Here is a 21,336-nt window from a genome sequence, read left to right as displayed (position 1 = left end):
ATTAGCTGGACAGACCTTTTTAGCAGAGAAACCTAGCGTGTATACCCAGAGAGGAAATACAACTCTCACTCGATGCTCATTATCCGTGGACGACATAGAAGGATGTAGGCTTAAACATAGTTTCATAATATTCCATAATTTTACTTTGGTCATAAAATCTGTTTCTGTTAATCATAATTTATAGGTTCACTCATTATTTACTGTCCATATTGAGTCCATGTTTGGTCTGAACCTCTGCCCAAAACCAACTATTTCATTAAATAAGCAAAGTCAAATCTGTATTTTGAGTATTAGCAGTTAAAATTGCTTGTTTGCAGTCAAACCTGGTTAACTGAGGTTGGATAAAGAATACACATTTAATTATACACACACAGACGTCGCTGGTGTTTCAGTGTAAAGTGTGACCCTGTTAACTGGTGACTCACGGCCGTTAATCATGGCTGCCGTCGGCTGAAAATCACCAGTTAGCATGGTCGCTATTAACGCCGAAACACCGGTTGCGCTGTAACGGTCGAAACTTGACAGGAGTTGCCTGTATTGTGTAGTATTGTTTTTGACAGCTGTCCACAGAGCAACTGTACATTTTGATGCTTGTAACAGGTTGAATTTAGTGTTTAAAAACGCTATCTTGTCTGAATGAATGGAGCTAAATGCCACTTTTGCGGTCGAGCGCCTCTTTATGATGACGTAGACTGATAATCCCTCTATAAAAAGGTAAATTGACTCGGGAAAAGGTCTCACTTCTCTGGCACAGCTTGCCCACGCAAACAAAAAAAAAATGTGTATTTTAAGTTGTGTGTGCCTGTCCAGCATGCATAATCTCCCACTGTACACCTCCATCTTCCTGTTCACTGTTCACAGCTCAAAATCAAATATTTTGTCTTAAAAAACACGAGTGAATAATATTCTAATGTTGTAACAGATAATTTTGCATAACTTTTGTCAGCTTAATGCTTGTCAAGTATTCTCAAAAGCAGCTGTAAACCTAATCTTGCCCATTTTTTTCCCCTTAGAAATCCAAATCTCTAACTCACCACATCTGGTTTTGGCCCTTGTCGTTCACAGACTTGTTGTTGTGATGTTGGTATAAGTTAATCCTTTATTTAAATGATCTAAAACATCTGCAGGTACCAAAGCACAAAAGCTGCTGGTCATCAGTGCAAAGATGGTCTTCAAACAAAAGTCAGATGATTACAGGCACAGGAGAGCTAAAACACTGAAACTGAAACAGCACACAAATTCTGCAATTTTCAACATTATCAGTAAGCTGTCAGTATTTATTTTACTGCTTACTTAAAATTGTGCTGTACAAGGATTGTAACAAAATGGTGTCAAATAAAGATCAAAGACTGTTGGTAATGGTAGAAGTGACAGGAATTATTCTCTTTAGAAAAAAAGTACACTGGAGAATGTACATCAGAAAGGTTTTGCTGTAGTCGTCATTAACCAAGAAATGCAGACAGTGCAAGTCCTAGCTCAAAATATGTAAACTTACATTAAAATCCTTTGGAAGCTTATTGACACCAAAAATGCTGAAAGAGCAGCAGAGATCCAAAAACAGGGAGTCATTAAATGAGAAGGCAGCCACAGACAGGTTTGTGCAACAGTTGTGTCGGAATAGAGGAATTTAAGTATGTCTGGGCAAAACTATAACATTTCCAAATCAGTATTCACAGCCTCTAATTATTTATATTTGTATGGGATATAAACATGTTTCTTTTCCCAATCATTATTGCATTCAAAATAACACAGAGGATGAAAGAACACAAGTCTTGTGATGTAGTTTGCCTGATTTATAGATGAAATCCATGGCTTGTACAAACCAAAACAAAGGTGCAAACAGGCCCATATCCCCCTGTAGTAAAGATAAGGGCAATATCAAGCTCCACCGAAGTGGATTTTACCAGACATGACAAATTTGCACGCTATCATTTCAAATCTCAAGCTTTATTTAAAGCCAGCGATGAAGGCCGAGTGTTAAAGTTGGCTCGTATCACATTTATCTTTTTTACTTCTCAGCAGCTTTGTCACGAATAAGCTTCCAATGAATTCTCATCTTCTGCAGCAACAGCTCTAAGATGTAACCCTTTGCCATCTTAGCAGATAATGTAAACATTGCTCTTCCACCACAGGGGGTCAATCTTAGACGTCACCTGCTTTTATATTATGTAGCATACTCTGTATTACCACATTCAAGACAATGACAGTAAATATAACTTGTCACCCCGGTTACCCCCTTATTCTTAATAATGGACCAAACAGCAATACAAAGATGACACACAAATGCGCAGAAGAAAATACACTTTGCGCATTATGGTTTAACTTTTTTTTAGTCAGTCTTAATGATGTTATTAGTCTCTGATGTCTATCTAAAAGAGTGTATTTTTAATGGTAGTAATTGAATTGTTTCACTTAAGATTCTGAAACGTCATAAATTATTAATTGCAAATCAACCTAGTACTCAATGCATTAGCCATTGCAGGCCCAAGAAGCAAGGTCCGTTGAACAAAATCCTTTGAAAGAAAGCTTCTCAATAAATAAATCATGTAAATAAGCAAGAAATCCATTTAAATAAATACATAGATAAATAAATAAATACAGTTATGTACAATGAAGAGTTTCAGAACCTCCAAAATGAGCCTTCTCGAAACAAATACACAGACCAACTTAACACATGCATGGTCTGCCATGTCAGTAAGGTTCACACTCTGTTAACTTCAGTGTAGTCAGCAATCATATACAGGCAAGCAGCAACATTTAATGTGCTGCTCCAGATGCATTTGGCACTATCTAATACTGGCTGACACTTTTCCAATACCTTCAGTTGGCAGTCAGCACATCTGAGGACAGACAAAAAGCAAAAAGCAGCACAATGGCTCATTGTTGGGCTCATTCATTCCCTCTACATTAGGACCAGAGCTGAAAAGGAAATTTGAAACATCAACAACTTATTTCCATATTAAATAAAACACTTGGTGGGAAACGTTCAGTCTTTCCTCGTCACCTGTAGTCAAAAATACCACCAGATGTCTCTTTTCATTAATCATTGTCCATATGAGAATCTATGGCTTTGAAAAATATGTGGTTTGAGTAGTTTGCATTCAACTTCTTCTGAAATTAGTCTGGTCTACATCAGTATTCTACTGGTCCTTTTATGTCCTTTCTGAACACGTGATGGCAGCATTCCCAATCCCAGCAATTAACTTTCTAGCTACAGTGCCGCAGACTTGAGGTTTAAGACTTTTGCAACAGGACCTGATCTTTAAGACACTGGGTTCATCCTTTTAGTACGGTGACCCTGAAGTGCAAAACCTTACAACAATAAAAAAAAAGAAATCACAGAAACAATAAAAGAATTATCACCAAAAAAGAAATGAAACCACAACAACAAAAAAGAAGGAAAAAAACACAACAATAAAACAGAGAAGGCAAACAAACAGAAAAGTGCAAGAAAATAGGCAACCTTTGGACAAAAAAAAAAAAAAAAAAACACGAAACAGAGAAGGCAAACCAAAAGGAGAGCACAAAAACAAAATAGAAAATGCAAAACAATCCTTTCCATTTCCCCTTTTTTTGATTGAATTCCCTTTTAGTTTGTATGTTTTCTTTGTTTTGTTTTTACATTCTTTTTTTTTAAACTTTTCTAATTTTCTTATCTATCTATTTTATTTATTTGCCATTTCATTGTCCTTTATTTTTGCATTTTCTTTTTCTTTTCTTATTGTGTTCACGTGTTTTGCTTTTTAGGGCCACCGTATTTTAGGCATAACTTTCTCCACTGCCACCCCACTTTCCTGCTCCCCCAAAACAGGCTCCATCAGTTTTCCCGGTCCAAGTCAAACGTATCCATCCTCTCTTGTTGTCAACGCTAAAACAAGTTTAAAAGTAACATAATCTTTCTAAAATTGCAGCCTCTCAAGTTTATTCACTGACATGTTTACTTATTTTTGAAGGATGACATGGGGTTAACGTAACCTTGAAAGAAAATGTAATTAAAGGACCATGCACAAACTGTAAAAATGTTCCTACTTTCATACCCAGCCATTTCAATATTTATCTTGCCATGTTACAGGGGGCACTGAGCCCCTGTTACGGTTTGACTCTGGCCTCTAGTGGACATTGTTAATACTTTATTTTAATACTGGAGTACCTCTTTGCCTTACAGACAGCATCACCAAAGAAAACATAATCCACCTGCTTGAGTTTGTATAGGAAAGATGGAATGAATAAGGTTGAGAAGATCCTAAATTTGGGCAAACATCACCAAAAAGTTTTAAGACTTACAATTCTCCTGAAAATGTTCTGTTATTTCAGAAATCTAACCCAATTATCAGATTAAGCCTTATAATGTTCTTGATTTTTATCCATGAGTCTACTGGATTTATATTTGAGAGAAAAGCAGTGGGTCTTCTTCAGAAAAGCTGCCACATTAAAGTGTAATATTTTTGCCGTTGTTGAGCTGCCTTGCCCATTTCCCTTTTTGAAGCCCAAAACTCGCATAATACAACAGCTTATCCCATAATTCTGCAAATTCAGGAATTGTAAAATGACAAAAAAGAGAAAAATTGAAACAATGAGCTGATAAACTTCAACACTGTAAACTGTAACCATTTTTTTCCCGTTTTTCTGGTGTGTGTGTGTGTGTGTGTGTTTGTGTGTGTGTGTGTGTGTGTGTGTGTGTGTGTGTGTGTGTGTGTGTGTGTGTGTGTGTGTGTGTGTGTGTGTGTGTGTGTGTGTGTGAAGGGGTAATATGGTTGGACATATAAAAGGAGAAATATGTCCTAAAATCAGAAGATGTGAGTCCATGTCACATACTTCACACACGAAGGGTTAAAAGAAAGAGAGAGTTGAAGATAGAGATAGATAGAGAGATAGAGAGAGAGAAGCTCCATCCCTATTTTTCACTTTATGAGCTGCATCTTTAGTTCCCTCTTGATTCCCGTTTCTCCAGCTGTTATCTCGAGTCTCTCTTAAAACAAGAGAAAACTTAACCTTTAACTCCTTCTGATAAAAGAATAACAGCATTTATATTACACAGAGTGTTGGAAAATAGAAACATCAGCACTCATGGTCTTGAGGACTAACATTTGTTTCACTTATACAATATTTGTGTGTGTGTTTACAAGTTATGAGCCCATGTGTGAGAGTGCCATACCACCTCAAAGCTTTAAGTCTTTGTTTCCCTTTGTTTCTATTCCTCCATGCTGTAACTGTATTCACATATTACCCTCTGTCGTACTCCTCCAGCTCAAAAATGATTATTAGTGTCTTTAGAAATGCACCCCACTTCCTAAAAAAGGCCTTTTGTTGTTTCTAAAAAAGAAACCTGCTGCCACACCAAGCTCTTTCCTCCTGTGTCTTCTGAAACGAAGCTCAAACGCTATCCCACCGTCCTGGGCCTGGCATGTACCATTTTTTTGCCTTCCTGCCTTTCTATCTGTCTGTGGTTCAGTCTACTCAATGGGATATGGAAGAAGACAGGGGGCAGGTATCGAGAAACAACATGGTACAGTTGGAGCAGTTCAGTCTCTTTGCTAGAATTTGAGAAAAGAGTGAGGAAAAGTAAGGAGGGAGAAGGTAGAATTATGGTGAATCACTGGTCGGTTGTTCAGAGGGCTTAGTGGTGTTATTCAATGACCATGCAGTGTGGCAGATGCTGAGAGTAATATTTGAAGAGCTCGGCAGTGGCTCCAGGGCAGTTGGTCAGTTCCAGCTCCTCAAGCTCCTGCAGCTGAATGAGGCCTGACAGACCGGTGGTAGTCAGCAGGGGGCAGCCTGAGGAACATGGCAGGAAGGGAAACATTCAGCTTTATGAATTGGTATTATACTTCTATGACACAGTTTGATTGCATTGATCACCATGGTGTCAAAAAATGTCAATATATTGTGAAAAAAAAACAATAAAAACTTGGCGGCTCATATTATTTTTTTTATACATATCCCCTTTGAACCCTTTACAGCTTATACACTGCAAAAAAAAAAGAAATCTTATCAAGTGCCTTTATCTTATTTTCAGTAAAAATTGTCTTTTATACTTGATATTAGACATGCACCGATCCTGATCGATTGGCGACGATTTCCTTGATTTTGGGGGGATCGGGGATTGGTGATTGGGGATCGGTGATCGGCCCATCCTTACATATGAAACTGTTCTTATATGCCTCCAGGAAGGTCTGACAGACAGCCATTGTTGCTTTTTGCTCTGAGAACTAAAACTCAGGACACTTTATTGATTGTTTAAGTTAAAACATAAAGATTTAATTTTTTCATAGGTATTGTACAATGATTTTTAATAAAATAAGATTGGAACATTGAAGGTATATGCTGTCAGTTATACAAAATAAAAATCGGTATCAGCGAAAATCGGTATTGGCAGATTAGGCTTTTTAAAGATCGGTGATCGGCCAGAAAATTGTGATCCGTGCAGCTCGACTTGATATAGACCACATTTAACAGGTCAGACCAGAAAAATGTCTTATTTCAAGTTAACTAAAGACAAAAACGAGGTCAGAATTGCTTGGAACAAGAAAAAAAACTGCTCGAAAATTTGCTTAAAACTAGAAAAATGTCTTAATACAAGTAACTTTTTTTTGTTCCATTGGTAGATTTTTTAAAACTTGTTACAAGCAATTCAGACCTCAGTTTAGTCTTTAATTTACTTGAAACAAGACATTTTTCTGAACTGATCAGGTGAATGAGGCTCATATTAAGTCTAAAAAGACATTTTCTATTGAAAATAAGACAAAAACACCTGATAAGATTTCATTTTTTTCCAGTGCATTATTATTAATTGAGGAAGTTTTTTGACAATGGAGGTAGTGTAGAAAAGCTCACTTTTTTTCTTTTCTTTTCTTTTCTTTTTTTTTTTACCTCTGAATTAAAACTGTAGGCAGTATAAAAAATATTGTTGTCAGAAGCAATTTTCCACCGAGGAACCGAGTTCTACTAAATTCTGTCAGGATCATGGCCATTGGAAACCATCGGTCAAACCTGTTTATCATTCGTTAAAGTGATGTTATTTAGGTTTTTTGGTGGTTAACCTCCTGCCATAGCTTGACAAACCACTGTACACCACTTTACTTTTGATGCCAAAATGTGCATAGAACAGTGACAACTAAGGGTTGGTGTGACGTCCAAATCAAAATTATGCTTGAAATGAGTTTAAAAAAACATGTTAGATGTTTATTTAAATGTGTAGTTTTCATGCCAGTTGGTGTCATAGTATTTTATATGACATTTCTCTCATTGTAAAGAATCTGTCTTATTAAATTGTCAAATTTCATAACAGCATGAAAAGTATTAAAAAGTTTGCCTTTCTAGAAGTTATGCTAGTATACTGATGAAATAAGTTGTTTGTTAAGATCATCTCAAAGTTGATCAAAAATGCATGATTTCTAGATTTGATAATATGGGTTTTGCTGTAAGTCATTTTTCTGGAGACATCGATGTTTTCTCTGCAGTTTTGGGTTAATTGGTTTAGATTTATTTATTTTACTTTATTTTTTTTCTGAAAAGTGCTGAAATCATATTCATAGTAACTTTTCTGCACAATGTCAGATTTTATAAGAAACACTGGTCACACCAATTTAACATTTATTGGTTACACCAACTGGCCACGTCTTTCAACCGCGTGCAGCTGTAGCCATTTACAAGCAGTAAAGGGATCTATACAGTGGCGTTTTCTCCCGGAGGCCAAGGGAAGCCATGCTTCCTCTCTTTTTTTAGACTGTAGCTGTGATTTAATGAAAATATTCCTTTTTAACAGTTTCGATACTTCTTCTGTGTTTTGTCACCGTCATCTCTTCCTTATCCCTCTCCTCTAGTTATTGAGCATTTTACAATGTGTAAAACAGCGCCCTCGTAAATGTTCTGTGGCGAATGCGTGGTGAAAATACGATACTGCACGCTGTTGTCCGCAAGGAAGCCAAGCTGAGTTGGCATCCCTTGGTGAAAAAAAACAAGAATGATTAACCAATCAGATGAGGCCGTGGTCATGACACTGCTCATCTGTGATTGACCAAGACTGTGCCAAGGGAAGCCACCCCGTCTTTGGCCTCAAACCAATCAAATCACAGTATCGTCATCATCGAACCACTGAATGAAATCAGGGAGGTTAGCACATTAGCAGTGTGCGTGAAGCGGCCGGTTGTGTGTCTAAGTGGGCGGTTGAATGAATTAATAAGATGTTTAAGCTAAGTCAAGAGGACAATGTACATGTGTGAATGAGTGAGTGAGGGTGGGAGAGCTAAAGGGCGTGTGTCGGTGTTCAAAGTAAGTAAAACGAGCGCTCTCTGGGCACTCTAACAGGTCCGTTACATGAAATAGCGATACAAACTGCAACATAGCCTTTTATGTACCCCACTCCCTAAAAAAAAATACAGATAACCAGATAACAGGCTTTGTCTCACTTGGCTTCCTCAAAAAAAATCTCCACGCCACGCCACTGGATCTATAGTTAAACTAACTGGCCACTATCAACTAAAATTGAGTGATTGCTGTTGTGGTCCTTGGCCAGATGGGACAGATAGGGAAATAAAGCATACCTGCAAGAGACAGTAAACGAAGACTCCTCATTCCAAACAAATGTTGCAGTCCAAAATCTTGCACCTGCAATTTTACAAGAAAAGTTATTGAAAAAAAACACTCCATTAAAAATGTTTACATTTCTATTGTGACTGTGTGGTAAGAAAAGCATTTTCCTATAACTTATACATCAAATGTGTGCTTTTTGATGTGTTTTTGTTACCTGACAACACCAGCGCAGGTAGAGACTCCTTAATGATGACATTGTTGACAAGTAGCCTAAGCCAGTGTCTGTGATTCGCACACACCTACAAGAAGACACAATGTGCAGAAATTCCCCTGAATAAATAACCAATGACTGTCCCTTTTTTAGATTTATGAATGAGACACTAAACTTCCTTTTTGAGTTTACTATTTCCACAGAATTAAGACATGTTTTGGGTGATTTTCATGTCATAATCACAAAAAGAAACTGACCTGTCCAGCACCAGTTCCTCCAGTTTATGGAGGTCACATGCAATATACTCCAGGGCCATGTCAGTGATCCGAGGGCACCAAGACAAGTCCAGGCTGCGGAGCTTACGCAGGTTCTCAGCAACGAGCTCTACTCCATCATCGGTGATCTTGGAGCAGCCAGAGAGGCTAAGGGCAGTCAAATTGGGAAGGCTGTGAACCATGTTGACCACACCATGATTGGTTATCTCCCAGCAGGAATGAAGTCGCAGCGTGTGGGTGGTGTAGCCCTGTTGGTTAAAGGTGATTTTAAATGTATTGCTCTTGAGGCATCACTCATTGAAAACCCTAAACTTTAACAACAAAGCTTAAAGTTGTTTCCACAGCCTACCTGTTTGGCTGTGAAGTATGCCATGGCCGTGTCAGTCACATGGTAGGCCTGAAGGCTCAGCTCTGAAAGGTTGGGCAGAAGCTGGGAAATAGCAGCAATGGCATCATCTGCCACATTTATGCAGTCACTGACACTCAGGGAAGTTAGCCGGGCATTTAGACTCGACCACAGACCGGCCTCAGTGAAGTCGTTGCAACCCGAAAGTTCAAGGTGCATCAGACCCTGCATCTGCTCCAACATCACCTGCAAGATAGAGAAATTAAAACGGTACCGGACCCTTGTTCTGACAGGGATTAAATAGAACATCTCTCACTGCTAGTTGAGATTCTTGAATGCAAACATTAGAATTCCAATAGAGCCACTGTCACAAATATTTTGCCAGTTCACAAAAAAATGAAGGTTGAATAACCACTGGCTCTTGGATAAGTTTTAAAAACCCAAATTCTATCAGCAAAACAAATTCACATCACAGTAAAAACTACATCCACACAGGTCTTCCTCTGAACAGGAACAGTGCTGACTGACTTTTCTAAAACTGAAAAAATGTGCACTTAGGAGTCATAAGTTTTGCTGCATTAAAAATGTAGCAAGCAAAAATGGAAGGCCTGGTAGATAAACAAGGTTAAAACAAATCACAAATAAATAATTTTTAAAGTATCATCAAAGGGGAACATGACAGTAACATTTATGTAGTTTTGTACACAAATACTACTATCATATTCTGGCTCTTTTCACAGAAACCACTTGGTTTCTGAAATAGCCATAATGACCCTCAGCAGACTTAGGAATGCTTTTATCCTCCAAAACTTTGATCGACATTTCCAACGTGATGATTCCACAGTCAGGAAAACTTATTGAGTAACTTTGTTTTTTTTTTTTCTGACTCACCTCCAAACCAGCATCTGTGATGGTGGATCTCTTAAGGCTGACCGAGCGGACACCTTTCTTGGACAGAGGGTAATTGTCGATAAACTCACAAATGTCCAGGTCTGACACACCCACAAGGCAGAAGGACTGGAAGCCACGCAGGGCAAAGGCCTGCAGACTGACAAATTCCTTTTCCCCGTTAGGCAACAGAGTATATAGCTCCTTTGCATGCAAGATGGGTGTTACGCCTTCCCAGAACTTGGGTTGGTACAGCACCTTGCGCCACGTCTTGCACACCTGCGCCAGCACACATTTTTCAGCTGTAGTGAAGTACCATAGCAATCGGTTGAGCAGCTTCTCATCCAAGACAAGCTGGCGCTCCAGCAGCATAGGTTTAGGTAGAGTGAGAGGAGGGAGCTGACGAAGGGATGGCTTCAAGCCCACTAAAGGCTTTCCAGGCTCCAGATCAGAGCCCAGGAGGGAGGCTGCTGAGTTAGGAATCCCAGGGCTGTCCAGGTGGTGGTGGTGAAATGAAAGGGAGGATGATGGAGGGGGCAGAATGGAGGGAACAGAGGAGGACTGGCAGAGGCGGTTCTTGGCAGCAGGTGTCCCCTTGGTGATACTTGCACTACCCAGACCATTGGGCTGGCTGGGGGGCAACTTAACCATACCGTTGCGAGTCACGCAGGGAGACTTCAGCTCACTCGGGGTGGACATGTTCAACATTTGGAACCTGGAGAAAGAGAAAGTACTTGGTTAGACAGATGTCATATGGAGTAATTAGTCCGATTTATGAGATTTCTGGCCTTGATGAAAACTTGAACCATTTAGCTCCTGGAACTTTTGGCTAGAAAGGATCTGTATATGTTGGGTTTGGGAATAATGCAAAAAAAGGGGTTTCTGATGGCAACAGACAGTTCTAAAAGAATATCTAAATGTAATGTAGGCTTACACTGACATTAGTGTTTGGGTTGGGGTTTCTTAATATTAGCCAAATTCTATGATAGTGCTAATTCTGACTGTAGTAAATAGAAGTTTAGGTCCCATTAAGATTCTCTGGACAGTTTCTTAACAGCCAACTTGGGTCTGCTTGTGGTAACATACTTACTGCTAAAAAAGTACCTCATGAAACCCCACTGAAAGAAAATTGAATTCTGTCTTTTATATTGAAAAAGGAACCCACTGTAATGACAATGCAGTTCAGCACACTGCAGAATGTCAGTAAATGATACATAGAGTTGATTATACCATGCTTTCTGTTTTTTAACTGCTCAAAGTGCTTTACATTCACATTCATCCATTCACAGCACATGTATCTATTTATACAGCTTTCAGTGAATCAGTCTTAAAACCACAGACTATATGATTCATTGACGTCGTCTCTTTGACGTTACACATCTGTTCCTGAAACAGAGTAATAAAGCATTTCATTGGCCAGGGCCATATTGGAATTCAAGAGGCAGTTTTTGCTCCTCCTCACGAACAGGATGTCAGACCTGTCAGTCACAAGAGCTGTACTACTGATTGGACAAAATGGTGATCTTAATAACTTCTAAACTGCTAAGTTTGAAAGAAATTTCACCCCCTGTACAGTGTGTGCCAATAAAGTGAATGGCTATTCAGACCCCAGACGTTTTTTAAACCAGGCTGTAAATGTGTTTTTATTGCTGTAAAAGTACAGGGTTTATTTTGCCTTGGTGTGTGTTTTCATAGTTTTCATATTTTAGACCAGTACCTACTGCTTGTTAAAAACAACAAACAATCAGTGAAGTCCCATTTCTTGGTCAGCGCCTCAGAATTAAATTGAAAACCTCAAAAGAGACAAATAACAAGAAAAAGAAGCTCCAAGCATTTAAGGACTACAGTAATTTTTTAGTTCGGCTGACTGTAGCAATTGCTGACCAAAGCGTATGCTACTACTGGCAAAATAGACAAAGCAATATCAGGTCACAAGCCACTGCATTCATTCACACTCGAAGCAGTTTCACTGAGAAAACATTAAAGTATAACACAGTTATGTTAAACTTGTCCCCTTGGACCCCTCAACAACTTACATCATCATTAAGTAATCAAACCTTTTGACAGCAGAAGCGGCGTTCAGTTCTATTCATCCAGAAAAGTTAGTATGTTTTTTAAAACTCTGAATTTATACTCTAAGCAGCATAAAACTTTTTCTCTGGTCAGTTGTCAGAAACATTAGCCCACCGTGGACTCAAGTTCAACTAAATTCTGACAAAACAACAGTTATGGAGCAGCCGGTGTTTCAGAGTAAAGAGTAAAGACCTTACATATCTTGACAAGCCACTGCACACCACAGTACTTTGTTAACAAATTGTGCATGCAACCAGAGCTAGTAATGGGTTCTACAGTTAAAACTAGAACACTGTCACTTTAAAATGTGTAAATGCTGATGAGATTAAATTTCTGTGAGCAAAACAAAATAGACTGAGCAATATCAAGCCACAAGCCACTGCATTAGTTCATACTCAAAGTTGTTTCGCTGAGCAATCACTAAGAAAGTATGATCCAGTATCGTTAAATGTTTCCAATCCCAACCTGTAGAGAACCATCAAAGACACAAGATCAGACTATGAAAAGAACATCTTTAGGACACTGTTGTGATGTTCTCTACAAAGAACTGTACCTCTGATTATCACCACATTTAAACAGTTAATCCTAACCTATCATATTTAACCAAAGAACACTTCAACGCTCAAGATAAGTCATCAATCTCAGGAGAATTTGGTAGTATACAAAAAATAGTCTGCTAAACCACAGGGGGCAGAGTCCAGATGGCTTCCCTGTTGATTTCTACAAACATTTCTGGTCATCCCCGTGGTTCTTATTTTTAAGACTGATTAAGGAATTTATAACTACATGCAAAAATATTATCGATTATGAACCCATTCATCCAATCACTGCTCTATACCTTATCAGTCGAGAAAAAAATTAGGAAAGTTACTTTTGCAACCATCAGTGAAGAGGGACAACATTTTTTAAATAAAAATGCTGCATCGTGCTTGTACTTTAGGAGGTCATTTCTATATTTCCCTGATTTTGGTTATTCAGGCTTGAGTACTGATGTTTGGAGATTGAAACCAAAGACTTTTGCTCGTACTCAAAACAAAGTAATGCTCCAGCTGAGTCTTAAGTTTTAATCTATCCAACAACCAATTGCTATTTTTGCCAAGAATTAAATGATTTGGCTGACTTCAGTAGGAGCTGACTTGCCCTAGTCTCACATACATCCTAAATAGTTCACCAAATCATGTGCTTTAATTCCAAGAGGTTTATCCTTGGTGGAATTTGGTTTGCCCCCTTTTCCCCTGAATTAAAGCACAGCTTGGTATCAGACAGCCATGCCCTAATATTTTAAAGCTCAGACTCAAAGCTCAAACTTTAACTGGTTATTTTAAAATGTATTGACATTAAAGCAAAACTGAATCATCTTTGCAGAAACTCAGTTTGCCATGAATCAGATACTAATTATTTCAAATGCCATTAATCAGCTCGATTAATTAGTGTTTCTCTAATTAACACTGCATACCTCGTCTACACAGATGATACTTTGGCCACATACAAAGACCTCTTAGTGTATGGGAGGCAAAGATAGTAGCTGTGGGTACAGATGAGGCAAAGTCAAAAAGTACAAGTGCACTGTCCCAAAACGATGGTAACTGCATGGAGACTCAAGCACTGGGTAATGACAATATGCCCTACAGTGAAACCTTAAATCAATCCAGCAGCTGCAGTTTTATGTAAAAAAAAAAAAAAAAGAGGCACAAGATAACAACGCTGAGCTGAAAAATTGTGTCAACAAAATGGGATATGTTTTGAGAATTGGATGAGGTACCGATCACTCTTCTACATTTGAATCCCTGCATTATTCTTTTCTAAATCTTACTCTGGCACTGTATTATTACTAAAACTATTGCTGTTGTTGACCCCTCCATTGTGATCATCATCAGGCTTTTTAAGTTTACCTGCCTGATGATGTTCATCGCTGTCTTCTCTTGACAGGTGTGAGATTGTAATTCCAAAAGCTAACAGCCTGAAGTACAAAATAACAAAAGTATAGTATATTCAAATAGTATAGAAGGATTATCAGCCTACGTCATCATAAAGCTGCGCACGCATCTTGACAGTGGAAGCAGAGCTTAGCTCCAGTCATTCATTCAGACGACTTAGTGTATCTAAAATCACTGAATTCAACCTGTTTTCAGCATAAAAATGTACAGTTGTTTCATGGTCAATTTTTAGAAACAATACTTTACAACAGAGGTAATGTTGAAAGTTTTGTCTGTCACAGAGCAGCAGGTGTTTTCTAGTTGTAGCGACCATGCTAACTGGTGACTCAAAGTCGTCAGTATCAGTGATTAACCATAGACTGTATAAAACATGGACGTAGTCTCGACGATATTGGTAGTGGCAAGGGCTTCGCCTACAGCCATAGGGCGCCGGCCGTCATGTGACCCTCAGCTGTGCCTCTTATTGGGGGAGCTCGCGATCTTAATATCCTCTGAACAGCCGTGTTAGAAAAAAAATCACCCCCGTACAGTGGGTGCTGGTAGTAAAATTAGCAACTCAGACAGGAGACGTTTTTTGAATCAGGCTGTAAATAGGTTAATTTCTGATTCAAAAATGGCTTTTTTTTGGCTTGGTGTGTATGTGACTTCTGCTACTTCCGGAGCCAGCCTTAAGCGAACACTTCAGAAACAGCAGATTTTAGCACTTCTACGTTGTCTCATATTCTTAGACCGGAGGTTGCCGCTTGTGATTAACAGCCGAGAGTCACCAGTTAACAGGGTCACACTTCGCACTGAAACACCAGTGATGTCTGCGGGTAAATTAACTCTGGATGTAATTTTCTGGTTCTTTTGTAATGAACCAGGTCTCAGACTCAGCAGTCTGTGCTTTTTTGGTCTGGGAAGGTTTCTGGCTTATTGACACACGTTTACGTCCTGGTCTGTCACAGTCTAGTAAGTGTGTCCACGAATAATGCAGTGATGAGCATCCAGTGACAGTTGTGTGTTTAAATTACTCTCTGGGTATGTTTTTGCTCTCCTCTGCTAAAAACATCTGTCCACATAATATCTGTCTGCTTGCTGGTTTCTTCTGTCCACTCACTGCTTTTTCACAAACCTGGGAGCTGTTCACCATCTGTATAAGTGTTAATATTTAGTTTAAAAAATCTATTTTTGGTAATTAGCTCCTCCACGTCATACTCCGCAGTTGCGCGCGCATCCAGCGTTGTTGAGAAACAAATAATCCCTCTATAGTGACACACTTCTACGTGTTGCTTTAGTTTCTGTGTTGTTCAGGAAAAAGCCCATACACAGAGTTTGGATAAGCTGTGGCTGGTTGATGGAAGCTCATGCTGGTGTTAACTAGCAATGAAAAGCAGCCCAGCTCCATCCAGCATGGATCAAAGCACAGTCCGGATAGTTCAGAGAAACTTTTGGAACAATTAGACACAGTTAATGAGGAGACAAAGTGTTATTTAGAGTGATATAACTTTAGCAGATTGTTTTCCCTCTCAAAGTGTGACTTAAATGAATATAGACACAAATGTGTGTACTCTCTCCTCTCTTTCTGGAACTTTGAGTGGTACATAGTACTGGACCACACCAGCCTGCTTTCACCAGCCATTAAAATGCAGCTAATTAGGGGATGATACGGGCGACTTTCTGTATTTCTGTACAGACATGCAGCCCTTTCCAGTGACTGTATGTCATTATACTCGACACTAGTAACATTTGAAGACCACATCTGTCCACATTAGGTTTTCAAAGGGAGAAATGAAAAGTAGTGACTGTAACAATGAACCTGTGGTAACCATTTAACAGATCGAACTTACACCTGTAAAGAAAAGATCTTGCTTCTCATTGCTAAACTTTGCCATCTGTCATCATGTCATCAAAGAGACTCTCGGTCTTTGTGCTGTCAATGGGTTGGTCAGGCTGTTCATGCACAGTGAGAACTAGCATTAAGAAAAACTGATTTTGGTGCTTAAAATATCATTTCGAATTGTTAAATATGAACAGACAAATATTTGAAAGGAAAACTATTCCAATATCACTTATAGACTCCTCATAGGGCCTTTAAGGGTGTAGGCTACTACAGGGCACACGCTGTTTGCAATGCTTATGCTGGCAGGGAGAAGAACTTACTTAGTTAATTGAAGTGTTTAAAATCAGAAATGACCCAAAAAGGTCAGCCATGATCATATCTCAGTGTTTCATCCCCCAGTTTCATCTTAACAATTGCAAAAGGCATCTACCATTATGGCAACACAGCAGAGAAACTATGAGAGAATAGACGTGCTTAAATAAAACAGGCCTTGGTAGCCTTCTCTGTTAAATTTCTTATTAAAAAAAATAAATACAAGCAATTTAGATACTCCAATATTATCAAAGTGGTTAAACCTTCTGCTTTTTAGCAGTGCAGAGTGTAAGAAGGGATTTTCAAATCATCATCCTAATAAACATTTTAGAATGTAGTTACCCCTTAAACCACAGGCCATAGTCCTGTTTCTCCTCCTTTGGCAAATAGAAATTCACTACATTTAGCTTTTTTTCATGTACTTAGTTTTGCAAATTAATATACAAATTGTTGACTTTCATGTAGACCTGAAGAAAAAAAATATTTCAAAAAGCTGTGTTGTTTTTATCATCAGAAAAAGTGGAATAAAAACATTAACCTGAATTGAATAAGTTAAGTTACTAGTTACAAAGATCAGTTATGTACTCTTACAAAACTAAAGTGGGAACAAATTGTAAAGAGTAATTTGAATTTGTTGACTTCAGAAAAGAAATTTAAAACTCTGAGGACTAAAATTTGAAAGTCATGAATTTATTGCAACAATAATTTGCAATCCATAAAATGTCAACTCCATATTTTCTAAAATAACCTTCATTCTTATTACGTGATTTGTTATTTAGCACAGAATATCAGTAGAAACTTTGCAAAATCACAAAGTTTCTAAAGGGAAATGTGTACAGGGACGTAGCTAACACAGGGGAGATGTCCACCCCAGCTACTGTATCCGTCCCCCTTTGTCCCCTTTACTTGAACCTGTCAGAGTTACAGTGACCCTGATCCATCCCCCCTACTTTCCCTGCAAAAGACAACAAAACATCGTCGGTAAAACTGAGAATAAATATTCCGTCAGTTTGACTAGTTTACAGCAGCCCACATAGCAAGTCTGGTGTTTAGGTGCATTCATAATATACATGTATGTCAGAATTTTGGTGCTCTGAGTCAAAACTTTAATCAGAACACCTTCAAAGTCGGATCTCGAACTCAGAAAGTTGAATGAATTTCACCAGCCTAACATAGAATTCATGCTACTCATGTAAACAGTAGCTACGTGTTTTGTTGTACACTCAAAAAAGTAATTAATTGGATGAACATGATTTCATCATGCCACCTATATTCCAACAAAAGTAACCAAGTAAATTAAACTAATCCTGACTGTGTTGTTTTCACCTGGTTTAATTTCTTTCATTTAGCAAGACCTCAGTTTGTTAAACCAACTAGTTGTCATTATGTTGTGTGAACATAAAGTATTGGCGTTATTATGCAATGTGTGGGTCTAACTTAATTTTTAAAGGTTGTTTCAACATATCCACTAAGGTAAGACATTTGAACGGTGAGTGAGGAGGGTACACAGTGGATATAAGACCTTGCTGTACATTGCGCTACGTTGTATGTTGCTTTAGACCAGTGTTTCTCAATTCCGGTCCTGGGGACCCCCTGCCCTGCATGTTCTAGATGTTACCCTACTCCAGCACACCTGATTCAAATGAATGGCTCGTTATCAGGCTCAAGCAGAGCTTGATGACGAGCTGATCATTTGAATCAGGTGTGATGGATTCGGGAACATCTAAAACATGCAGGGCAGGGGGACCCAGGACCCCAGGATTGAGAAACACTGCTTTAGACAAAAGCAACGTAGGCTGTGTGAGCACCACTGCATGTAGTGTAATCTTAAAACACTTGAGGTTAAAAATGGCAACACATTGTTTTATTAACATCAAACAGAATGTAAAAATCATTGGGTATATGGGCTGGGTCATACTGGAGCAACAACCACCAGTCCATGCCAATGGAGCACAAACCCAGTCAGTCCATGCCAGTAAGTCAGAGCCCAACAAGCACAGACAGCCGGTCTGCGCCCAACGAGCACAGACAGTTGGTCCGTGCCCGTCAAGTATCATCTAAATGCACAGTAGGGTCTCATATGCACTGGCTTCCCTCCTCACTCATGGTTTCAATGAGCTGTCACGACAAAAATTACTTAATTAGTCTGTACCAATTATAGAAACAAAAGTCTACAAAGTTATGTCCAGATGTACCCCTGGTGACAGCGAGTGGATTGTTCGCCAGCTTCTTGGGAACTTGTACCCTTCAAAATGATGCCCAAGTTATTCTCTGATGAATAAGGCCTTTTGCACATTACTGCCACCTCCTGTTCTGGAGAGGTGTTGATGAAGGGATTCCTATCTAAACCACTGAGATTGAGTGAACATAAAGCAATCTTGTTTTTGCACATCATGCTAAAACAACATGTTTTAATCAGATTTAACCACTCAACATGAAATAATATAGTAGAAGCTACATGTTTTACTTGTGCTGATTGAACAAACATACATGTTGTTTTTTTTGAGTGTAGCTAATAGCTTGTTTGAAAGTAACAATTAGGTTTTAGGTGAATAGTTTTAAATATTGATTTTTATGTTTAATGTTGTTTTAATAAACAACTGTTAAGTGAAATTATAAGATTTAAAATGTCAATATTCCTGATGACAGTGGGGCAGGCCCTAGTCAGTCAAGGGAGGATCTTCAGGGGCCAACCGCAGTAGAAAAAGACAAGCAAAGAAGGAGAGACAGAGGAAATACAGACAGAAGAAGTAAGGACAGAGCGAGAAGGGACAGACAATAAATTTGTTTCGGCTGCTCAGTTGGGAATTCGTTTTAGTGTGAATTCTGTCATTTAAATTTCATGTTGTTTACACTTAAGTTAATATACAGTTTTTTAATATTACATATTTTGATTCAGGCATAGATTGGAAAAAATAACCCACTAAGTTGCTGTGTAAAGAACCCCCCCTCAAAAATTCCATCTGCGCCCCTGCAAATGGCAATATTGCCCTATATACTAAAAATTTCACAGTTTTACCGAATCGTGCAGCATTCCTGAATTTTGTGTCATTGTTTTTCTTATCCCATGTGCTGATGTAGTCGATACTGATATGACGTACATCTGGATGATGATGATGCTTTGCTGAAGTTTTTGTAGTAATCCTGCTCCCCTGTCATTTCAATTTTGTGTGCTTCTGACTTTCAAACATCCTTTTTATCAGAACTTTCCCCCCCTGAAGTTCAATATAGTGTCACTTACTACTTTATGGCATTTTGATAAACAGTGACTAACAGTGAACAAATCTGAATCACAATGTGTCAAAGTTTTGATATAGATTGTTTAATTCATGAGTTCAACCATTTAATGACAGAATAAATCTATATGTGTCCTGAGCCTTAATAAGTCATTGGTAATAACAGAAAAGTTAACTAAAGAATAAATTAACTTTACCATATCCTCCAAAATCCTTTTTTACATCAGCCCCCCTCACTTCCAAAATGATTGCTACGCCCCTGCCAGTATGTTGTGGAGTAATCATTGACTCATCACTCGCCATCCTTACATTAGAAGGAATACACCAATGACATGGGGCTCACGCACACCGAAAAAAAAAACCGGAGAGCACCAAGGAGGGAACCGTGACGAACAGCAACATACGTGCTACGCCTGCTTCAAAGATGACCAAAGAGAAAGAAATTAAATTGCTGCATGACTGAGAACTCAAAGGTTACGTCACTGACAGACACTGACGTCATTATGTTTGTTAATAATACGCAGCTCGATGCGGCTGATCAGCTTTGTCTCATAAAAGCTCCTTGTGCACACAAAGAGCTGGAATACCCAGCGCCATTCACCCACATCGCCTCGAAACCTCTCCGCCTAGTGTGAGCGGAGGAGCCGCAATGTGGATGCTGCTGCCATAACCCGACATCCTATGACAGAGCCTATCAAGAGCACAGACATGCAACACACATTCCGCACCCATACACATCCTCCTCCTCCGGCCTGTTGTTTTGCGCCATACATCTTACCTCTCAGATGAAAATTTACTCGAGCATTAATCCATGACAGGATACTGTTATCGTTTCCTCTCGATCACGTTTCTCTTAACGTTGCGGCACGGAGAGATATAAATAATTATTACGAGGTAGCCCTGCCCGCTATGTCCTACTGGGGGGCGAGGGATGCGCCTACCGAGCCCATGGATACAAGAAAAGCACACGGGTCCAAAATCGGTCAATCGAAAGGGAGAGCTAAATATATCCTCCCCCAAATCGTTCAGATCTTTACAAAATATGTTGTCGGCCTTATTTTCTATCACCTAGTCCCCCTTCACAACAGAGGGGCCCTCACTATCTCGCAATTTCTCCTCCACAAACACACATACACATGCAGGCACACACGCAAAGTAGCTCTGTCTCATTTAAAGAGACAGAGCTGGGGGCAGCTGGCGCAGCGCTGAGTACAGAGCCACTCTGTCTGCGTCTTATGTAACAGCGTCAGATTCTGATTGTTCTGCAGTACATTCAAGCTGAAATCAAAGATAAACCGCAAAAAAATACGTAAGACAGTTTATAATTTTTGACGTCATTGACTAACATCCCTCTGAAAGCAAGCTGAAAGGTGCTTACCAAGGTGGCAGCCTCATGGATGATACAAGCTACATAAGGTCCCTTACCTGTTTTAGAAAAGTAGATTTATCATTAAACTGAGGGTGAGCAAAGGGATCATTGTTAACAGCCTCATTGTCTTTGGAGCCAATGTTGAGTTGCAATAAACCTGCATTTTCCCAAAGTGTCCACTAGGGGGGTGGTTCATTAGCAAAAATTAGATGTCTGAAGTCTGTCACAAAATCAGTTTTGGTCTCTAAAGCTTGTTTGTACTGCAGGGATCATTTTTTGTAACAAATCCACTTTTGTAGTCTCTAATGTCTATTAGTTTAAGGGATATTTCAGTA

At 39.0% G+C, this 21,336-nt stretch overlaps 1 protein-coding gene across 1 annotated transcript; it reads right to left on the bottom strand.

Moving 5' to 3' along the window:
* Positions 1-4,629: 4,629 nt before the first annotated feature.
* On the bottom strand, positions 4,630-20,798 carry fbxl16 (F-box and leucine-rich repeat protein 16). Its single transcript, XM_074695895.1, has 7 exons — positions 20,411-20,798; positions 10,256-10,967; positions 9,368-9,610; positions 9,001-9,266; positions 8,747-8,831; positions 8,544-8,607; positions 4,630-5,775 (listed from the first exon to the last, which is right to left on the bottom strand). Exons 2-7 carry the CDS (start codon positions 10,958-10,960, stop codon positions 5,627-5,629), a joined length of 1,512 nt encoding a protein of 503 aa, XP_074551996.1. The 5' UTR covers positions 10,961-10,967; positions 20,411-20,798; the 3' UTR covers positions 4,630-5,626.
* Positions 20,799-21,336: the final 538 nt, after the last annotated feature.

The sequence above is a fragment of the Halichoeres trimaculatus genome, unplaced genomic scaffold (genome assembly GCF_033239565.1).
Source record: "Halichoeres trimaculatus isolate MK-OKI-2021-1 unplaced genomic scaffold, fHalTri1.1 fHalTri1_scaffold_20, whole genome shotgun sequence".
Taxonomy (NCBI): Eukaryota; Metazoa; Chordata; class Actinopteri; order Labriformes; family Labridae; genus Halichoeres; species Halichoeres trimaculatus.
Note: the sequence above shows the minus strand (reverse complement) of the source record. Positions and strands in the feature narration are given on the sequence as shown.